General features: G+C 37.5%; 1 protein-coding gene and 1 long non-coding RNA gene across 2 annotated transcripts; one reads left to right on the top strand and one right to left on the bottom strand.

The window, feature by feature from the left end:
- The first annotated feature begins 6,087 nt into the window (after positions 1–6,087).
- On the top strand, positions 6,088–10,365 carry ttc22 (tetratricopeptide repeat domain 22). The gene is made up of 8 exons (XM_011474121.4): positions 6,088–6,450; positions 6,903–7,203; positions 7,461–7,516; positions 7,620–7,735; positions 7,883–8,001; positions 8,085–8,246; positions 8,416–8,568; positions 8,666–10,365. The coding sequence occupies exons 1-8, from the start codon at positions 6,167–6,169 to the stop codon at positions 9,194–9,196; spliced, it is 1,722 nt and encodes a 573-aa protein (XP_011472423.1). The 5' UTR covers positions 6,088–6,166; the 3' UTR covers positions 9,197–10,365.
- On the bottom strand, positions 6,322–12,775 carry LOC144991877 (uncharacterized). Its single transcript, XR_013655540.1, has 4 exons — positions 12,643–12,775; positions 9,113–9,136; positions 8,787–8,980; positions 6,322–6,434 (listed from the first exon to the last, which is right to left on the bottom strand). It is a non-coding gene; the product is annotated as an uncharacterized LOC144991877 (long non-coding RNA).
- Positions 12,776–17,985: the final 5,210 nt, after the last annotated feature.

The following is a 17,985-nucleotide window of genomic DNA, read 5'->3' as shown; positions in this document are numbered from 1 at the left end:
GAAATGAGGCAAAAAATAAAAATGAAAAGTATAAAACTGTATTGCGATCCGAAATAGTACCTCCATTTAACAACTGTTTTGAGTCCGAGGAAAATTATAGAGTGAGACAAATTCTTATAGCATTAGAAATTTTATATATTGGTCAAAAATTTCTAGCAATTTCAACATCAGTTGTCCACAGCTGTTAAAAATATGAAAATAATTATGTATTTGTAATGTTTGGACTGAAAACTACGAAAGTTTAGATTAGGAAAAAATAATGCTACCTAGTTAGAAGTTACACCTTTGTACCTGTATCATACTTTCATAATCCACTTTTTCATGTGGTTTTACAGATAAAGTTATCATTTTCAATTAATGGAATGGTCTCTGTAATGGTAAAAACCCTAAACTCTGATTTGAATTATATTCTAAAATAAAATGCATTTTTTTATCAATACAAAAAAAGCTTTCATATCTGATCCAAATGTATTTAGAAGTCACTCATGGTCTTGATGAAGACGAAAAAAGTTCAGCAGACATCTGTTAAACCAGAGAAGTTAAAATTACTCTGAACCGTTAAAGAAACTTCTTCCTTCAACAACACATGCAGCCAGATCTTCCACATAAAGAGAGGCCTGAATATCTTCATTTATCCAGAACTGGAGTTGACATGAGGTTTCAAGGTAATAACGTGTTTTAAGACTGTGACATTGATTTTTCATCTTTGAGGACAAAGAAATCAAGTGGGTTTGTTGTAAAAGAAAAAGGATGAGAAATAATTTCAGGTGAGTATTTAACATTTTCTACACAGCCTTTAATCTAAATGTTTGGCAAAACCTTTCTGTCAGGCACAAAAACCATTAAGTGACATGCACTCTTGGGTCAGGAAAGGCCTCCGCAGGACTAAAGAGATGCCTTCACAGTACACACTCATTTTGGTTGCCAGGATAAGGCTGACATTTGTTGCCAACAGCAGTGAAGTGGCCTTAAAAGATGTCTTTGGGGGGTGTTCAAATATAAGCACTAATTGAATGCAAGAGTCCGTGTCAAAGGAATAAAAGGGATAACATGGGAATCTCTACTTAAGAGGGGGTTTGAATAGTGATGGGATACAGGCTGGACTCAAGGAGGAAGTGGATTTTAGGATTTCCAATACTTTCTGACAGGGGGACTGATCTTGAATCTTAAAAAGGGAAAGTTTTTCATTTTGGAGTGACACCATGTAGTACATGCCAACTTTTAGGTCCTGTGAATGCTGAATGAATGCTTTGATGCATTTGTATGCACCCATAGAGAGAATGTTACAATAGCTATGGCAGGAGTGGACAGGAAGGCACAAACTCTGGATGTATGTGGGTTTCTTGTGATCCTTTTTATCCTCGGTGTTGCATCAAGGAGAGTCACTGGCTTTCTCAGCATCGCTCCTGTCAGGACATTTTGTGTTTGAATACTTTTTCAAGGAAACAACAAACCCATGGGAGATTATTTTGAAAATATCCAAAGAACTATGAAACAAAATCTAAATTAACATTTTAAGAAGTATCTCCTAGTAAAAAATTAAGTCTGATTCAATGATAACATATAGAAAGCGGATTAGATTTATGTAATAAATCATTTATCAAAAGTACAAACTTTTCTACATTCATTTACTTGCATCTTTTTTTAATTCAGAAAAAGTGCAAAGGAAACACAACTTTGAGGAACGTCAAAATCAGGAAAAATAAGACCAATATGCATGAACATTTTCACATATTTTTAAAATTTGTCTTTGTCTGACTCTGAATCAGAGAGTTCAAATGGAGACTATTCTACAATGGTACAAAAAAATTAAGACAGGCATCGAAATAACTAACTAGGCTAATAAGGTTTGAATGCAAAATAATCTTTACCACCCTGTAAAGCTCATATTCTAATCCCACATTAGAGAGGAATAAGCTGCAAAAGGATTATTAGGGGTCAGTCTCTATTCCACAATGCTTCTGTTTGGTCTGACAGGGGCTGGAATGTAAATTTTGCCTTTCAAACGCGATTAAGATTAAGCAAAAGCTGTTAAAACTCTGCCTTTGGCTTTAGGAGCGCTCCATTCCACAAACACTAATCGGTAGTGATTATGTTACTATGCACTCAGTCTGGTATCCAAGATGACCACCATGGCAACAGTTGGTGAAGGAGAAAATGTTTTGATTTCTGCACACCCACATGCCGAGCCAGAGATGCAATATGAAGTCTGTGTTACGTAACAGCAAGCCCGTCTCCATGGTGGTTCAGAGGCAGCAGCACTCACTCCTGCTTTTGTGTGTGGGCCCGCAGGATGATCTGCATAAGTAAAAAGTCTGCCTCAGGTGATGAAGTCTCCGATCATACCAGGACCTCTAAGTCAGTGTTTTTCAACCTTTTTTGAGCCACGGCACACTTCAACCTCGACAAAAATCCCGCGGCACACCGGCATTCAAAAAAAAAGAAAAAAGAAAAAAGGAGAAACTCGGTCTGTATTGATCCACAGTCCCTTCATGATCTCACATGCATTTTTGTGATAATTGTGGCAGAAAAAATTGTGGCAGCTGTTTTTTAAAGATGTAATAAAAGTTAAGTTAAAAGATTTAAAAACTGTTTGATTTGTGGTCGTTGTGGTTTCACGACGTTAAGAGGAGATAGTCGTGCACCCAGACGCTCACACTGTCACTTTAATAACCAAATGCATCATGAGAGATGTAGTTCAATAATCCGCCGAACGCAGACAGACTAGCGTCTCTGAGCTTCATTGTTTTGTTCACTTTTTCCACGGTTCGACACCGGATTCTGTGGAAAGCTACACCGCTAAAGACGAGCTTTAGCTGGTATTTTTCTTAGAACTGAGAGACTTTTTCAGCAGAATTCAGAACAAGGAAGTGAAGACTTTAACCACTTCTGATTGGTCAGACTGATGACATGTGATTAAGATCCCAAGAATGATTGGTGGAGACAGTTAAAGGGGCGGAACATTTCCTAACATAGCTAAAGCTGCAGCTAAATCGCGGTATCGTCATCCTTATCAAAATGTATTTAATAGAATCAAATAAACACAAAGAAAAAAGTATTTTATGATCTTTCATATTCCCAATTTCTTAGTGTTTTATCGGGGCCTGTTGGGATGAACAAAGAACTGAAATCCTGGAGATGGGAAATGTTTTTAGATCAGTTAATGAGGGCAATTTCCCAACGCACACTTGACCATCTCCCACGGCACACTAGTGTGCCGCGGCACACTGGTTGAAAAACACTGCTCTAAGTTATACCAGAATGCTGCTCTTACTGACTTCGGAGTTTCTGATTTACTTATTTTTGTCCAGCTCCACACACTTTTTGTGTCATAAAGCTTTTCGGTTAAATCAACCCTGATGTAAAATTCAGATTTATCTTTATTTACAATAAATCTTTTGATTAGACTGTCTCAAATGTGTTCTAACAATGTAGGGTTTAATATATTTTGTAAAACATTACTGATTAGGTATGTTTCACTAAGTAAAAGGCATAAAGATACCTAAACCTTTATTGATGTAAAGGCAAAACAGAAAATCAGCATTTTGAGACGCAGCATGGTGGTAATAAGAACGTCAGTAAAAGCAGCTGTGAAAACGCCACTATTCTATTTTTGCACTGTTGGTGGGAGCTTCGCATTTCCTTGTCAAGCTTTAGCAAAGTATTCAGATTTTTCTAACCTCCCTATCAACATCCAATAATCTGTTGAACTGGAGGTATGTTGCTTTTTTAACTGCAGATTCAACTGTTAACTCAACCAGTAAGAGCAAGAAAGATGAAAGTCAAAGGTTTGACACAGAAAAGGTTTTCTGTGTTTTTTAGTCTATAGTTTATTGGTTTTCAGCTTTTTATTCCACCAGTGTTTCAAAACTCGTGAAGATAAACTGAAGCAGCAGATTTATTTTTTTGCTATGAAACTTTTTATGTTACTTATCCAGTGAAGTGGATCATGTGATTTTCAACATTTTGTTGAAAACCCGTGTTTCACCTCAGATAATCAAAAAAGTTCAGCTGCCATCTATTTAATGAATTAAAAAATAAAAATTTCTAGTTAATAATCACAACCTTCATCTTGTTTCTTTTTTATAATCTCCTGAATCACTTTAAACTAGATGGATCACATTCTTATGTCACACCAAAGGGAGGTGCAGAGAGGCAAGGAAATAGTTGGCAGTGACTCGCTGGAAGACTTGAAAGCAGAAAAACATTGAATAAATGAGCTGAAGATACAGGAGTTAAATAAAAGTAAGACTGCTCATAGAGGCAAAGTATTATTTTAGAAATGAATATATAGAGAGAAGGGTTTTCTCTGGGCACTCTGGCTTCCTCCCACAGTCCAAGAACATGCTTCATAGGTTAATTGTTGCCTTTAATTGCCCCTAGGTGCGTATGTGTGTGGCTCTGCAACAGACCTGTTCTGGGTGTATCCTTCCTTTGCTCAACCGTAACTGGGTTGGCTCCAGCAACCCTGTAACCTTGATAGAGATTTGGCAGATTCAAAAGACAGATGGATGTACAAAGAAACACCATTAAAGTGAGGACGGATCAGTTTACTAGGCAGAAATTAAGGGAAACAAAACAATGGCTTTGGTCATTGTTCACCTTTTGGCATATCCTATCAGGGATTGCCACAGCGAATCAGCTTTCACTAATCCGCACATGTGGTTTGGCAGAGTGTTAAGCGAGATGCCCTTCCTGACACAACCCTGTATTTCATCCTGGCTGGGGACAGGTACAGGGAGACACAGATTTGGACCCTCCTAGTATGGCAGAAGCAATCAAGACAAGGGTCTTGCCAAGGGACCCACACTGGAGTAAGTCCAGTGTAAATAAGTTGCTCAAATGGTGGGTCCACATTTATAAATGGTAAATGGCGTATACTTATATAGCGCCTTTCTTCCTACAAGGACAAAGCGCTTTACAGTCACAGACCCATTCACCCAGTCACACACACATTCACTCACACATTCACACACTGGTGGCGGCTCCGCTGCCAAACACAGGCGCCCGCCTACCACCAGAGGCAAGGTGGGATTCAGTGTCTTGCCCAAGGACACTTCGACTCATGGGCGTGCAAGGCGGGAATCAAACCTGCAATCTTACGATCATGGGTCGACCGCCCTACCGCTGCACCACGGCCGCCCCCTGCACCACGGCCGCCCCGGTTATACAGAAATAGCAAAAAACGTTTTCTTTATTTATTCATCCATTGCACCTCAGTTGGACAAGGCTGATGTTGTTGTTTATTTTATTATCTTCCACTTTTTCAGTTATGGGTTAAGGGAAATCTATATCACATTTCCGTGGTAACTGCACAAAATCTAGTATACAAATAAAGCTTAAATCAGCTGCAGATATTTTACAGAAGATGGTAAAATAGAAAATGGTATATACATATATAGCACTTTACTACCTTCTTTAAAGGCTCAAAGTGCTTTATAGTCACAGTCCTATTCACACACCGATGGTGGCTCCACTGCTGAACACTGGCGCCAACTTATAACCATCAGGAGCAATATTGGGTTCAGTGTCTTGCCAAAGGACACTTTAACACACGGGTGCACAGAGCAGGAACCAAACCTGTAATATTCCGACTTAAGGTCAACTGTTCTACCTCTGTACCATGGCCACCCCCATGGGCAGATGAGGATAAACTTTATCCTCAAAAGTTATGGGAAACTGGAGGCTAAAGTCTTACATGCCAGTCTAGGAAAATATTGTCTGATATTTAATAGGACCGAGGCCAGAAAAAGTTTGGGAACCACTGACCTGAGTGAAGGAGTTGGATTATATTTTTTCCATTTCCATTTTTGGTGTGCAAAATATGTTAAAATGATCAAAATTGTGAATAAATGATACAGATTGATTAAACTAAACTGAACTCATTTAATGAACTAAAAAAGATCAAATGTTTCAGTTATTTTCCAAGATTTTTAAAAATTATAATTTTACACACATAAAAACAATTATATTCCTAAAAACATAACTGGAAAGTTAATTCAAAGTAAAAAAAAAAAAGTTTGACATTAGGAAGACATTCCTTCTGTCACTCCCAAGCAAAAACCAGTTAGACCTGCCATTACCTGAGAGACTTGCTCAAGACGGGACTAAAGAAGACAAAGAGTCGGCGACTCTCAGGCTACACGCATGAAAGCAGGATCATTTAATGGTTTCTACCAAGGAGGACATGGAGGCTGACAGCACAGAGGACATTGAGTCCCTGATGGAGGACATGGACTACATCCCTGGTCACTTTCACCTGGATCTAAATCTAAACTGTGATCCTGCTGGACCTCCAGCACTGCGACACAGAGACACTTACCTAAAACAGGAGAGCCTACAAGCTGAGCTGGAAGCGGAAGCTGGAAATCTGCAGTATGCTGTTCGAAATCTTTTGGGACTTCTGGCATTTCATCTGGATCAACTGGACAAAGCTGAGGAAATATTCAGGTGATTAAACACTTACATCCTCAGTTAAGACAAATATTTATTAATGTTAAAAACAGCACTGATTATAATTTGAAGTAATTAAATTATGTTTTAGTGGAGTTGTTTGCATGTATCAGAACAAAGAACAAAACATTTATAATAGTTAAAGTGACCTAATCCCACGGTACAGAAATCTGCAGAATCTTTAGCAAACCCTAAAATTGACTCTTGTACTTTTGTACAGCATAAGGCACGTGCTTCTTACTTGTTTTAAAATGAAGACAATGTGAGATTAACCACACTTGCGTGTTTTTTTATGGTAAAAAAAATGCTCAAAATGTTTGAGCTAAAGACATTTACCAGTGTAGAAGCCATGAATTAAACCCTGGGATTAAAAAAAAAGTTATTTTTCTTTGTGTTGGTTTGTCATCATTTGGTATGTGAAGGACTCAATACAATTTCCGTTTATTTAGGAGCATTTGCAAAGAAGACCCTGGAAACCTGAACGCCTGGGCCAACCTGGGCTACGTTTACGACAGGCTGGGGAGAGAGCTGGAAGGAGGAGAGTGTGTGGACAAAGTGTCCCAGCTGATGGGTGTTGACAGAGGAGAGGCCTCCAAAGAGGAGATCAGGCTGATGGCTGCCCGCTGTCTGGCTGAACAGGCTTATGTTTATCCCTATGATGTGGAGCTGGATAATGAGGATGAGCTGAGAGAGAGGCTCATGTCCGCCCTAACACTTTACAACAGAGCTTTGTGTTTTGGAGATCATCTGGTAAGATGGACTACGTCGAATGCTTTAAAGTGAAAAAAAAACATCTTTAAGGGTTATAAAGCCAATGATAAAACTAATGAAGATTTGTCTTTTCTAAAGGCATTTGAGTATATAACATAGTTATACCAACAATATTATTTTAGCTTAGAATCACTTATAGTTCATTAAATCATTTTTCTATTCCCACAAAATTAAAAAATTGTATTTTAAGGACATAATTAATCAAATATGATGTTTTGTTTTATTGTTTTTTTTAGATACCACTGGAGGAAAAGCGGAGCTGGTACTTTAAAATGGCAATAATATATATAAGGTTAATAATATGACATAATGTTAAGATCATTATGTATACTTTCAGTTTTCACATACCTCTTTTTACACATCGGGAAAATATTTACGCTTTTCATTTCATTCAGGCTGGACCAGATAGTAAAGACCAAGGAGGATTCTGAGTACTCCAGACTCCCTCACTATAATAAAGGACTCAAACTCCTAAAAGAAACTTTGGAATCAAAGAAACTGCAGCATAAAGGTAAACTCTACAATTGAAAATGAAGGTGTGTCATTACTTGGCTTGACATCTAGAGATAATTTAAATGTCTAACTGTGTTTTAAAATGACAAGAATGTCTTTCAGATGTAATTATTAAAGGAAAAAAAATCTTGATTCCTTCTAACAGCCCTGGCATGGTGTTATGTTGGCATCATGCTGGAAAGGAAGAGTGAGTTTTCTTCTGTGCCCATGTCTGTACATGACTGTGGCTTCTCCGCCTCCGATCCTTTGACCTGCTATGGAGCTGTGAGTTGCCGCTACTATTAAGTATGACAATAAAAGTGTATTTTCTGGTGTCATAATTAACAGTTTAACTCTTTCTTTCTCAGGCCATAAATCTGGCCAGTGAGGAGGCCTTTACTCTGAACCTTCTGGCCAAAGTTTTCCTTTTGCTCAGCAAACATGAGATGGCCACAGGGATCTGCAATATGGCTCTGAATGTTCTGCCAGATCCAGAGCTCAACTGGCAGGCTTACTGCACCCGTGCCAAGGTACTCCAGCGCTGCTGGTCTGCCGTTGAAAACCAAACTGCTGATGATAATCTATCGTGCAGCTTCGGCCTTCATAGGTGGTTCGCCAAAAAATGGATAAATTAAATGAAAATCTGTGATCATAGTATGCCAACAAAAACAATTAGTAGATATGTGCATTTTTTTTTAGATTAATATGATCCTCTACGTCAAAGACCTTGACAAAGCGAAGAATGGACAAGGTGGACTTCCAGACCGGCAAAAACTGATTGAAGCTAAAAAGGACCTGGACAAGGTGCTTGCTGTACGGCCCTGTTTGAGGACTCATCTAGAGATGGCTCAGGTAAGTAAAAAAAAAAAAAGGAAGACATTGAAGTTTTTACTTTTTTGCAATAACAGAACATTGAGATTTTTTTTTTATTTCCTTTTTTTCCTATTAGATCTATTATTACATGGGTGTAGATGCTCTCCAGGAGAGTCTTCTGGTGGATGAGATTGCAATGGACAGTGCGTTGGTGAGTTTGTCCCACGCTCTACAATTTGAGATGGCCGACAGCTTACCGGATCTCCACATGCTCAGAGGACGGTGCCTCTTTATGAAAGGCGAGCATCAAAACGCTGCAGATTGTTTCAAAAAGGCCATGGATTTAGAGAGACCTGGGAGCACAGATACCCAGGCATTCCGATGCCTCCTGCTGGTGCTTCTGACTCTGTTCATACAGGACGACACTGATCCAACCATCACCCAGATGGAGCTGGAAGTGCAGAGGGCAGAGGAGAGGTACCCTCAAGAGAAGGTCAAGGCTGAGCTTCGGTGGCTTTATAGGTCGCACACAGAAGACGTAACAGAGCTATCAAAGGCTCTGATCAGGACAGGACGAACAGACCTGGTGAGAAGATTCCTGGAAGCACTGGTGCCAAAACAGAAAACAGAGAAGAAGAAGATAGTTAAATCTTTCTCATATACATAAAGCAAATATGTGATTTAAACAAAAAAGGTTTGATGTTTTAATATCAGAAAGCTATTTAAGGTCTTCTTTTGCTTTTCAATTGTGAAACATCTAATTCTTTTTATTAATGTGATGAGAAACCTTCTGGAGCTGTATGAACTGTACTGTGCTTAGCAGTGCCTGTGAGGGTAATCTGACAGAACCCTTTGACAAAAATGACCACCAGATGTGGCTGTAATGTATTTATCTGAAATGTTTTGTAAAGAATAAGTTATTATTTGAGGTTTGAAATGTAAAACTAAATAAATTGGAATAGAATCGTTTTAAAATAGTAATGATTAAAATGATAATAATAATCTGATGTGGTCAAACTAGTATCTGGTTGATGAAAATATTTTTGAGTTACAGAGTTGCATTTTCTGATTTACTAATTCTGGTTCAAATCTGAAAAAATCCAGTGCAATAATGTGATTTTTGCTGAAGCATGTGAATGGAAAATAGTACAAAAAGCAAGTTATTTTTTATTTCTAAGTAAGACAAAAACCCAGTTACTTTCTGTTAACAGATACTGTTCAGTGTTTTTATTGCTCTTTGATGACTAAAGGCTAAAGGCTTAAGAGTAGTTTTATTTCTTTCACAAGCATTGTTCTTCATGTCACACCTGTTTGAATGAGTCATTAAGACATGCTTTTATTTTCATTGGAATGCTTTAAGCTAAATCAATGAGAGAAACTCCACCTTCTTTTATTTCTCTAAATGCGATCAAGGTGCATTCAACAAATATTTGCCAAGTAAACAGACAACATCTGAGGAAATCTATGTAAGTCTCTCCTCTGACTTAAACCTACAAGAATAATGTTAAACTTAACTTATCTTTGTTGAAACTTTTTTTTTTAAGTTTAGAGATTCTGTCTGGCTTTGAGATCAGCAGAAAACCATCAGCTGATGGGTGAATCCTGGAGTCAGAGCTGAAGAGGGTAAAACAGCTTTTAATTTTAGCGACGCGTGGCACTAGCCATAAGAGGTGCTGAGAAGAAAAAAAAGTCTTGCCATAATTATGAAAGGTCTCAAGGCTAACAGGTTTACCAGAAAGAAAAAGATCTAATGAAAGACGAAATTAGAATTTCTAAGAAATACCTTTTTAACCAGAAAACTTCAAAACTTTCAGAATAAATACTTTTAAAAACCTATTTGCAGATGGAAGTGATTTACTTTTCCCCCTTTTCTTTTTTTGTCACTATTTTTGGCTTCATGGCCAGGGGCTCCACTGAGGTTGTTAACATTGAAAAACTACTAACAAACCATGAAAGGTCCAGGTTGACAAAGAATTGTCTTTCTTTTCCTTATCAGAAAGTTTACACTTTTTGTTTAAGTAAGGACCTTACCAATGTTTTCTATTGTTTCGGTTTGTGCAAAAAGATTAAGAGGAAGTAGGAAGTCAAGTATCATTCATCAGAACTGTTTTCCTTTTGACATTTCCCTTCAGGGGTCAGCTTTCACTAATTTTCACATTTGGTTTGGCAAATATTTTTACGGCAGATGCCCTTCCTGATACAACCCTGTATTCTGTCCGGGCTGGGAACCAGCATAGGGAGGCACAGATCCAAGCTCCCCCGTGGCTACATAGTTAGGCAGTAGCGTGAAGGGTCTTGCCTAAGAACCAACAAACAAAAATAAAATACAAAAAATCCTTGTAAATCATTAGTAAAAGGACTTCTACATCATATACTGAATGTGTGTTTACAATGAGAAAAGCAACTAGCTCAGATAAAATTTTATTTAATTTTGATTGAAAAAGGCATTTGCTTCTAAAAAACATCTGTTTGATGTTGACCTTCTGATCAACATCCTGGTTGTTAGTAACTGAAGAGGTCCAGTTATGACCCCTGGTGACCATCGAGTTGGATTTCACCAAGTCTGTTGGATCTTAAGGGAGAATGCCTCACTATGAATAAAGGAACATGTGACTTAAGTTTGAACGTTTATAGGGAGGTGCTGAGCCAGCAAGTTGCTTTTGCAACTTGCTGGCTCATTAGGACTGCACCACAGTGACAAACATTCTAAAATAAGATGACACCAAAGCTGCACATAGATACATTTAAGATTGAGTTTGGAGCAAATGGCGATTCCTTCATTTTAAATGCACAATATGCACATCCACCTTTTCAAAAAGTTTGGACATTGTTTGTTTTCTTTGGAGAAATACAGACACGCTGCTGAGGCTGGCTCTAGGTGGACATCATGAAATGGGCAGCGCCCACAAGGAAGGAAGCTGGTGTCTCAGAGATTAAGTCGTCTTACATCTGGGTAGGAAAATGAGCTGCGAAAATAATTATTTTTTCATAAAACATGAATTCTTTAGTGTGGCAAAGGTGATATATTATCATACGCAGTTATGATATGACAGTTATGATAAGCTATAAAACTATATTTATGGTAATGTTACTCATCATGATGAGGAATTCCAAGACTGTTAACAGAAACGGTAACATTTAAGATTTCTTGTATGATAATTTGTTCACATTTGTACGTTGATATTTTGAATGTTGTACAACTGATATTGGACTTGATTAAAATCATTTTAGGATAAGTCTGACATTTGTGACCTTGTCTGTAGGCCAGGTTTTTTTTTGGTGAACCAGAAATCTGAAGAACAAGAGAAGATCCAGATGACAAGCCAAAGAAGAAGACACTTACACTAGCTGAGTTTCCATTGACTATAAAATTGAGCAAATTGGATTTGCAATAATAAATTTACCAAATGGAAACACGACAGTTTTAAAGAAATTTCACAGAACTGCAATGGAAACATTGTTTTGAATTAAATGAGTCACATGGATACCGGATACCACTGGCTGCCTTGGGCACTGCACAGCGAGCGCCACAGGAGATTCCACGGCATCACACAACTCATCAAAAGTTGAGAGTGTGATGCGGAATAATTGCATCCACAGCTCCTCTGTAAAATCACCAACCATGATTTAAATTTAGTGTTTATTTTAGAGTTATATATGGACAAATTAAATATTTAGATCCGACCCAGATATTTATTTTTCAACTAAACATTTAAGCCTTATAACCAAATATTTATTTGTTAAAAAAAATATTCCAAGTCCAAATTAAATGTTTAGCTTTTTAACTAAATATTTAGTTTGGAGCTAAATGTTTAACTTATAACTAAATTATTAGTTAACATGAAAATGAACTCGCTGGTAAGCTAAAGTGTATTATCAAAATAAAAGCTGAATTTTGCTCTGTCTGAAATTATTCTTGCCAGACCTGTCACCCGTACATGTCCTTGTGCTGTACTGATTCAAGAGATTCAATTCAGTTCTATTTATAGAGCCCAATCTTACAACATGGTTGTCTCAACCGGCTTCACTAATTGTACAACACATAAAATCAGTTATAAAATACAATAGCTGATTGCTAAAATAGACAGACTAAACTAAACTGGGCATCTCTACCTTCATCAGTAAAGAAAACCTCCTATTGAGATACCGGATTCCGGGAAAAAAAAGAAGAAACCCCAGCGATGTCCACACGAAGGACAGATCCTCTCCCAGGACGGACAGTTGATGTACCAGGACTGTAAAAGAAGAATTAGCTTATCTAACTCTACAACTACATGCTTGAATAATGTAGCAGATTGACTTAATCCAGATGGAATTGGGGGACAGCTGGGGGCGGGAGACAAGCCAGAGGGGAGGTCCACGGCCAGGTAAAGGAGCAGGACGAGCCAGCTGGAATCCAGAGTCACACCCGCTCCCTGGGAAAGAGGGACACTACTCCTAAATAACCAGAATTATTGCTGTTAATATTGACACTGTCAATTTACAAATGGCACCATACATAACTTATTATTTTTTTTCTAAAAGAACTGATCACTGGACCTGTTGGGGGATTTGTCTCAAATAAACATGACCACTGATTCTGCTTAACCACCGTGAGCACACTCCCACACTCTGGAATTGTGGCAGGCTCATAACCTCTTCTAATTACAATGAAATAAGTCTATGAATAAGCTATCCACCTGTTAATAGATCCTGTTGTCATATTTGGCCCTGATTCATGGAGTAAACACGGACTGGGCTGTTTGAGTCACACGTAAAATACAGTAAAACTCAAACTCGGCACAGGAGTTTAAACAGTTTTTAAAGCAGCCTCTAATTGCAGGATGACCTTCACACATTCCTTCCATAGAAAATGAAAATACGTGACATTTCAAAGTCATGGCAGCACTTCTTAAAAACAAATCCAATTTACATACATTTCCAACATAAAAACCAACTTGTGTTTTATAGTTTTAGAGTTACACTACTACTACATAGTAAAATGATCCTGTTTTCTTACTTTCATTTCCTTTGTGTTACTTTTTTATACTTTTTCTTCAACCTTCATGCACAGTAAGGCCACAACCGAATTCTTCCCCTACCCCTCCAATTGTAGGGGCATTTGGAGTGGTATTGCTGTCCAAAATAGTATTTCCGTCCCGCCGCAAGGGTGGAACCCACAACACGCTGTGCTGGGGAGGAAAAGTGCATTTCTTCTCGTGGTTGTGAGCACAGAAGTTTACATTTAAATCTAAGTAATGACTTTTTGTTTTAGCATGACCTCATAAAACCACATACAGTCCAACACAGAGAGAAATCAGTGTTTTAGTGTCTGCAATTTCTGTCAACAGGAGTTATTTTGTGTCATTATAGGAAAGCCTCAGAAGGTTTCCTGAGACTAAAAACAGCCAATGGAGTATTTGCTTATATAAACTAAGCTGTTGCAGCACAACGAGGACTCCAGGTTTTGGGGATTCTGCAGGAAAAACAGGCAGAATACTTAGAATTTTTAGGCCTGACAGGTTTGCCACACCTGCATGAATATAAAGAAATGGTGATGGGGTCTGTGAGGAAGGTATTGTTGCAACCTGTGTTTGCACAAGAGTTCAGGTTTTGCAACATTGTTCTTTTTTAGAGGGTTCAGAGTGACAGGTGACATATAAGCCACGCCTCTGTCAAGTGTTGGTCCAGAGCTCTGTGGGGCAGCGGTAAGACTTCCAGCTCCATCAGGTAAGATTTCTTCTATGTTAAAAATTTTGTGTATTCATGATACAAAATTGCTGCAATTTTTTAAGTCAAAGGATCAGACAGAGAAAATAAAATTAAAATGCTTGAAAAACTAAAAGCTAATGTTTTTGGATTTTATTTTTATGGGATAATGGACAAAACATCCAGGGCAGAGATTTTAAACTGTACCATCATCTTTTGGCTTGACTTTTTTTCACTACCAACTGTTACACAAAATGTTTTTATTTAATCCCATCATGGAATGCATATAATGTTGCAGTTATTTGTTTATGTTTGTTTTGTTTAAAAATCAGAATCTATCCAAATTCAAAAATTCTAACTGTTATACACTGCAAATGTATATAAAACAGGGGAGAACTCCTGAAGATTAAAAAAAAACATTGGTGGGTCTATGAGGCAAAATTAGTTGTAGAAAGTTTAAAAGGAAGACATCAGCCTTTTAAAAAGGAACCTGTTGGATAAGTTCCCATTCTTCTCAAAAGGAAAGAAAAACGTAAGTTTGATCTAAGGATTTGCTAAAAGACAATAACATTTTGAAATGGCATTTTACTTAAACTTAAAACTAAACTTTATGATAATTAGCTTTGTAAATCTTGTGAGTTGTTTTGGAGTCACACCCTGTTACTTACCCTGGGGGAGCTCAGCACTTTTTTTTTTTACTGCATTCTGGTGAACAGGTATGCCCATTAATCTTCATGGTTTTAAAAATACTTTCTTTTTTTAAATGGTGACATCATAGATTAGGCAAATATAGCATATAATATAGCAAATATAGCTTTCTTATATTGTCTCCACTGATCATTAATAATAATTATCTGCCTAAGTCTTTTCGTTTTTTTTTTTCCCATCAACTTAAAGTTCAGAAAAGCAAAGTCCATCTTACTCATCAACTGAATTTACGGAGAATGTTTAAATTCAAATCTGTTCTTGTTTTGCAGATTTTGTGATTATATTTTGGGACCAAAGCACCATCAGCCATGTCACATAAATCCTCAGAGTGGAACTCTGGCCTTCTGTCCTGTTGTGATGACATGAATTCTTGTGAGAACTAATAACTTTTAAACTTGATAAATAAAGAAAAACCACAGCATTTTCTAATTTTTCAACATTGTATTTGGAATCCCCTGTTTTTCAGGTTGCTATGGTTTCTGGTGCTGCCCCTGTCTTGCCTGCACGGTTGCAGGCAGCTTTGGAGAGAACCGATGTCTCCCGCTGTGCGACATCTGCAGCCCCACAGCGTTCTCGTCATTCGGTATACCCCTGTGTGTGCCCCCCGCGGGCTTGTCTCTCAGAGTTGGCATTCGACACATGTATGGCATTAAGGTAAAATGGAAAATTGGTGTCCATTTTTTTTTAAACATAAATGCAATGTTCAGTTACAATAAGTTACCAACTCAGAAATTGTGCTCATGTTGTAAAATTCTGGAGCTAATAGACTGTTTTTCTCCACAGGGTTCCCTCTGTAGAGACATTGCCACTTCTTGTTTCTGTGTTTGGTGCAATTGGTGTCAGATGCACCGGGAGTTAAAAATTCGTAACAGAGACACCAGTGTGGTCATCAAGCAGCCGACACCAGCAGTTTCTAAATAAACTGGAACTCTTTGCTGAAGTTGAGTTCTTATTCCAGGTGTAGTCTCCTTTATATACAGCTGCCAGATTTTTCTATAACACACCTTTCAGTTACCATGCAAAGGTTTAACTAGCTTCTCATCATTTTTTATCAAATTTTACCATCATGAGTTAGTTTCCCTAAACTTTTAAGATTTCTTAATTTTTTTCCATTGTAGCTTTTTGGATCACATAGTTATGTTATAGATTAAGGTCTGTTTTGAATCAGTCATATTGAGGTCAAATTTTGCCATTTGTTTTTTATGATAAAGTAAATGAAAATGGAAAAAAAGAAAAACAAAGGATTCCATGTGAGCCCATGAATGTACAAAGGAGGTTTCTGTGTTTCCCTTATGTGAGACCGTCCTTAAATGTTTAATAATTTGATTGATTAAAACTGATTGTAATAATTCTCATATGCAACAAAAATAATATAAATGCTGTCATAGGATCCCTATTGGTCTCAAATGTATTAATCCAATAAAAATGACTTGCTCCATATTTGTCTTTATTCTTGGAGGTTGTATTTGTCTCCCAGCCACTAACTGTTACACCCCCCACCCCCCCCCCATCCATTAATGTTTGGTTTTCTTCCCCACCCTGCATCCTTTGCATATTTTGCTACTATTTCAGTCCAACTTAACCACAATATATTTACTCTTAGCTGTGTTTCTGGTTTTCAAATAGTTGTTCATCATAGAAAAACTATTTTCTTTGTTTTTATTCGTCAGATAAGGCAACTTCCTTTGTAAAGTACACACCACACACATGAGTCCCTGTAAAGTAAGTTAAATTAGTCAACTACCCTGTTGCACTGCCAATTGGATGGGAAGGAACATTTAATTCCTGGAGATCTCAACATGTTTCTGGTTCCAATGCATTGTTTTACCAGGATCCCAGACTGCCCACCCGCTATTACCCTTCCCACCACCCATCACTTCAGAAATCTGGACGATTTCTAGAAGTCTGAATAATCTGTAATTTACTATATGACAATTTTATCGTCATTATTACTTATAACTGTAAACTCATACTGTATAGCTAATACCGTCACAATTGGGTCACTTGATGAATGTTTGATCACTTGACAGTATAATGACGATAAGGATGAACCTGATGTAATTGAATGTTATCTACTTTTAAAAATCTCCATCTTACAATTTTTTTAACACACACACTTTACATACAATATTTCATACTTCAGAGCCAGCTGAATCCCTTTCAGGGTCAAGGGGGTGCTGGAGTAAACCCATCTAATGTTGGGCAAAGGCAGGGTACACCCTCAACAGGTCACCTCTTTGTCGCATCTAGAGAAAATGTAAAGACACCAATTAACCCAGGATTTTGGACTGTGGGAGGAAGCCCTGAAAAAAGCACATGTACAGAGAGAACATGCAAACTCCATTCAAAAAGGTTGACGCTGGAATTTGAACCAGGGGCTTCCCACAGTGAGGCAAGAGCGCAAAAGGTACATCTTTTTTGTGGAGTTTCAATTGTATTTTTCCAATGCAGTTCATTGTGATTGAGTTTTTATTATATAGCCCAATATTACAACACAGTTGTCTTAATGGGCTTCACTATTTGTACAAAACATAAAATCAGTTATTACAAAATACGATAGCTGATTGCTAAACTAAACAGCTTGTAGGTATCTTAAAAGCATTTTCCTGTCAACATGGATTTTCTCACATAACAGCTCCACCTTCTGTGTTCTATCAACTTTTGAAGACACAAATACACCAATTAGTTTTCTAATACCCACTATGTGCAACTTTTCTTTAATAAAACTTAAATTTTTTAAAAAAAAATCATCAGTTTTATGAGACATTTTTCTTTGTTAAGAGTCAGAAAAAAACACTATTTTGATGTTTAAAAAAAATGAAAAACATGGGCAATTTTATCCACAATTTCTTTTTAACAATGACAGAAACATGCAGGGGAAAGGCTAAATATCAGGTGAATCTCTTTTTTGGCAATGCTTAGTAGAGGGAAAAGCTCTACAGAGGCTAACTGACACCCCCTGCTGATAAAAGAGCAGTGAGCATGTGGGAGAACAATAAGTAAAAAAAAAAAATAAGGCAGATCATTTCAAATCGAGGCTGCAGAAATAAGTCATCATAC

This window comes from Oryzias latipes, chromosome 4, assembly GCF_053564925.1.
Source record: "Oryzias latipes strain Hd-rR chromosome 4, Olatipes_Hd-rR_3.1".
In the NCBI taxonomy this organism is placed as follows: domain Eukaryota; kingdom Metazoa; phylum Chordata; class Actinopteri; order Beloniformes; family Adrianichthyidae; genus Oryzias; species Oryzias latipes.
This window is presented reverse-complemented; position numbering and strand designations above follow the sequence as displayed.

Coding starts and splice junctions, on each gene's coding strand:
- ttc22 (XM_011474121.4), top strand. CDS start 6,167: ATGGTTTCTACCAAGGAGGACATGGAGGCTGACAGCACAGAGGACATT. Junction 8,002..8,084: donor CTTTGACCTGCTATGGAGCT/GTGAGTTGCCGC, acceptor TTTCTTTCTCAG/GCCATAAATCTGGCCAGTGA. Junction 8,247..8,415: donor CTTACTGCACCCGTGCCAAG/GTACTCCAGCGC, acceptor ATTTTTTTTTAG/ATTAATATGATCCTCTACGT.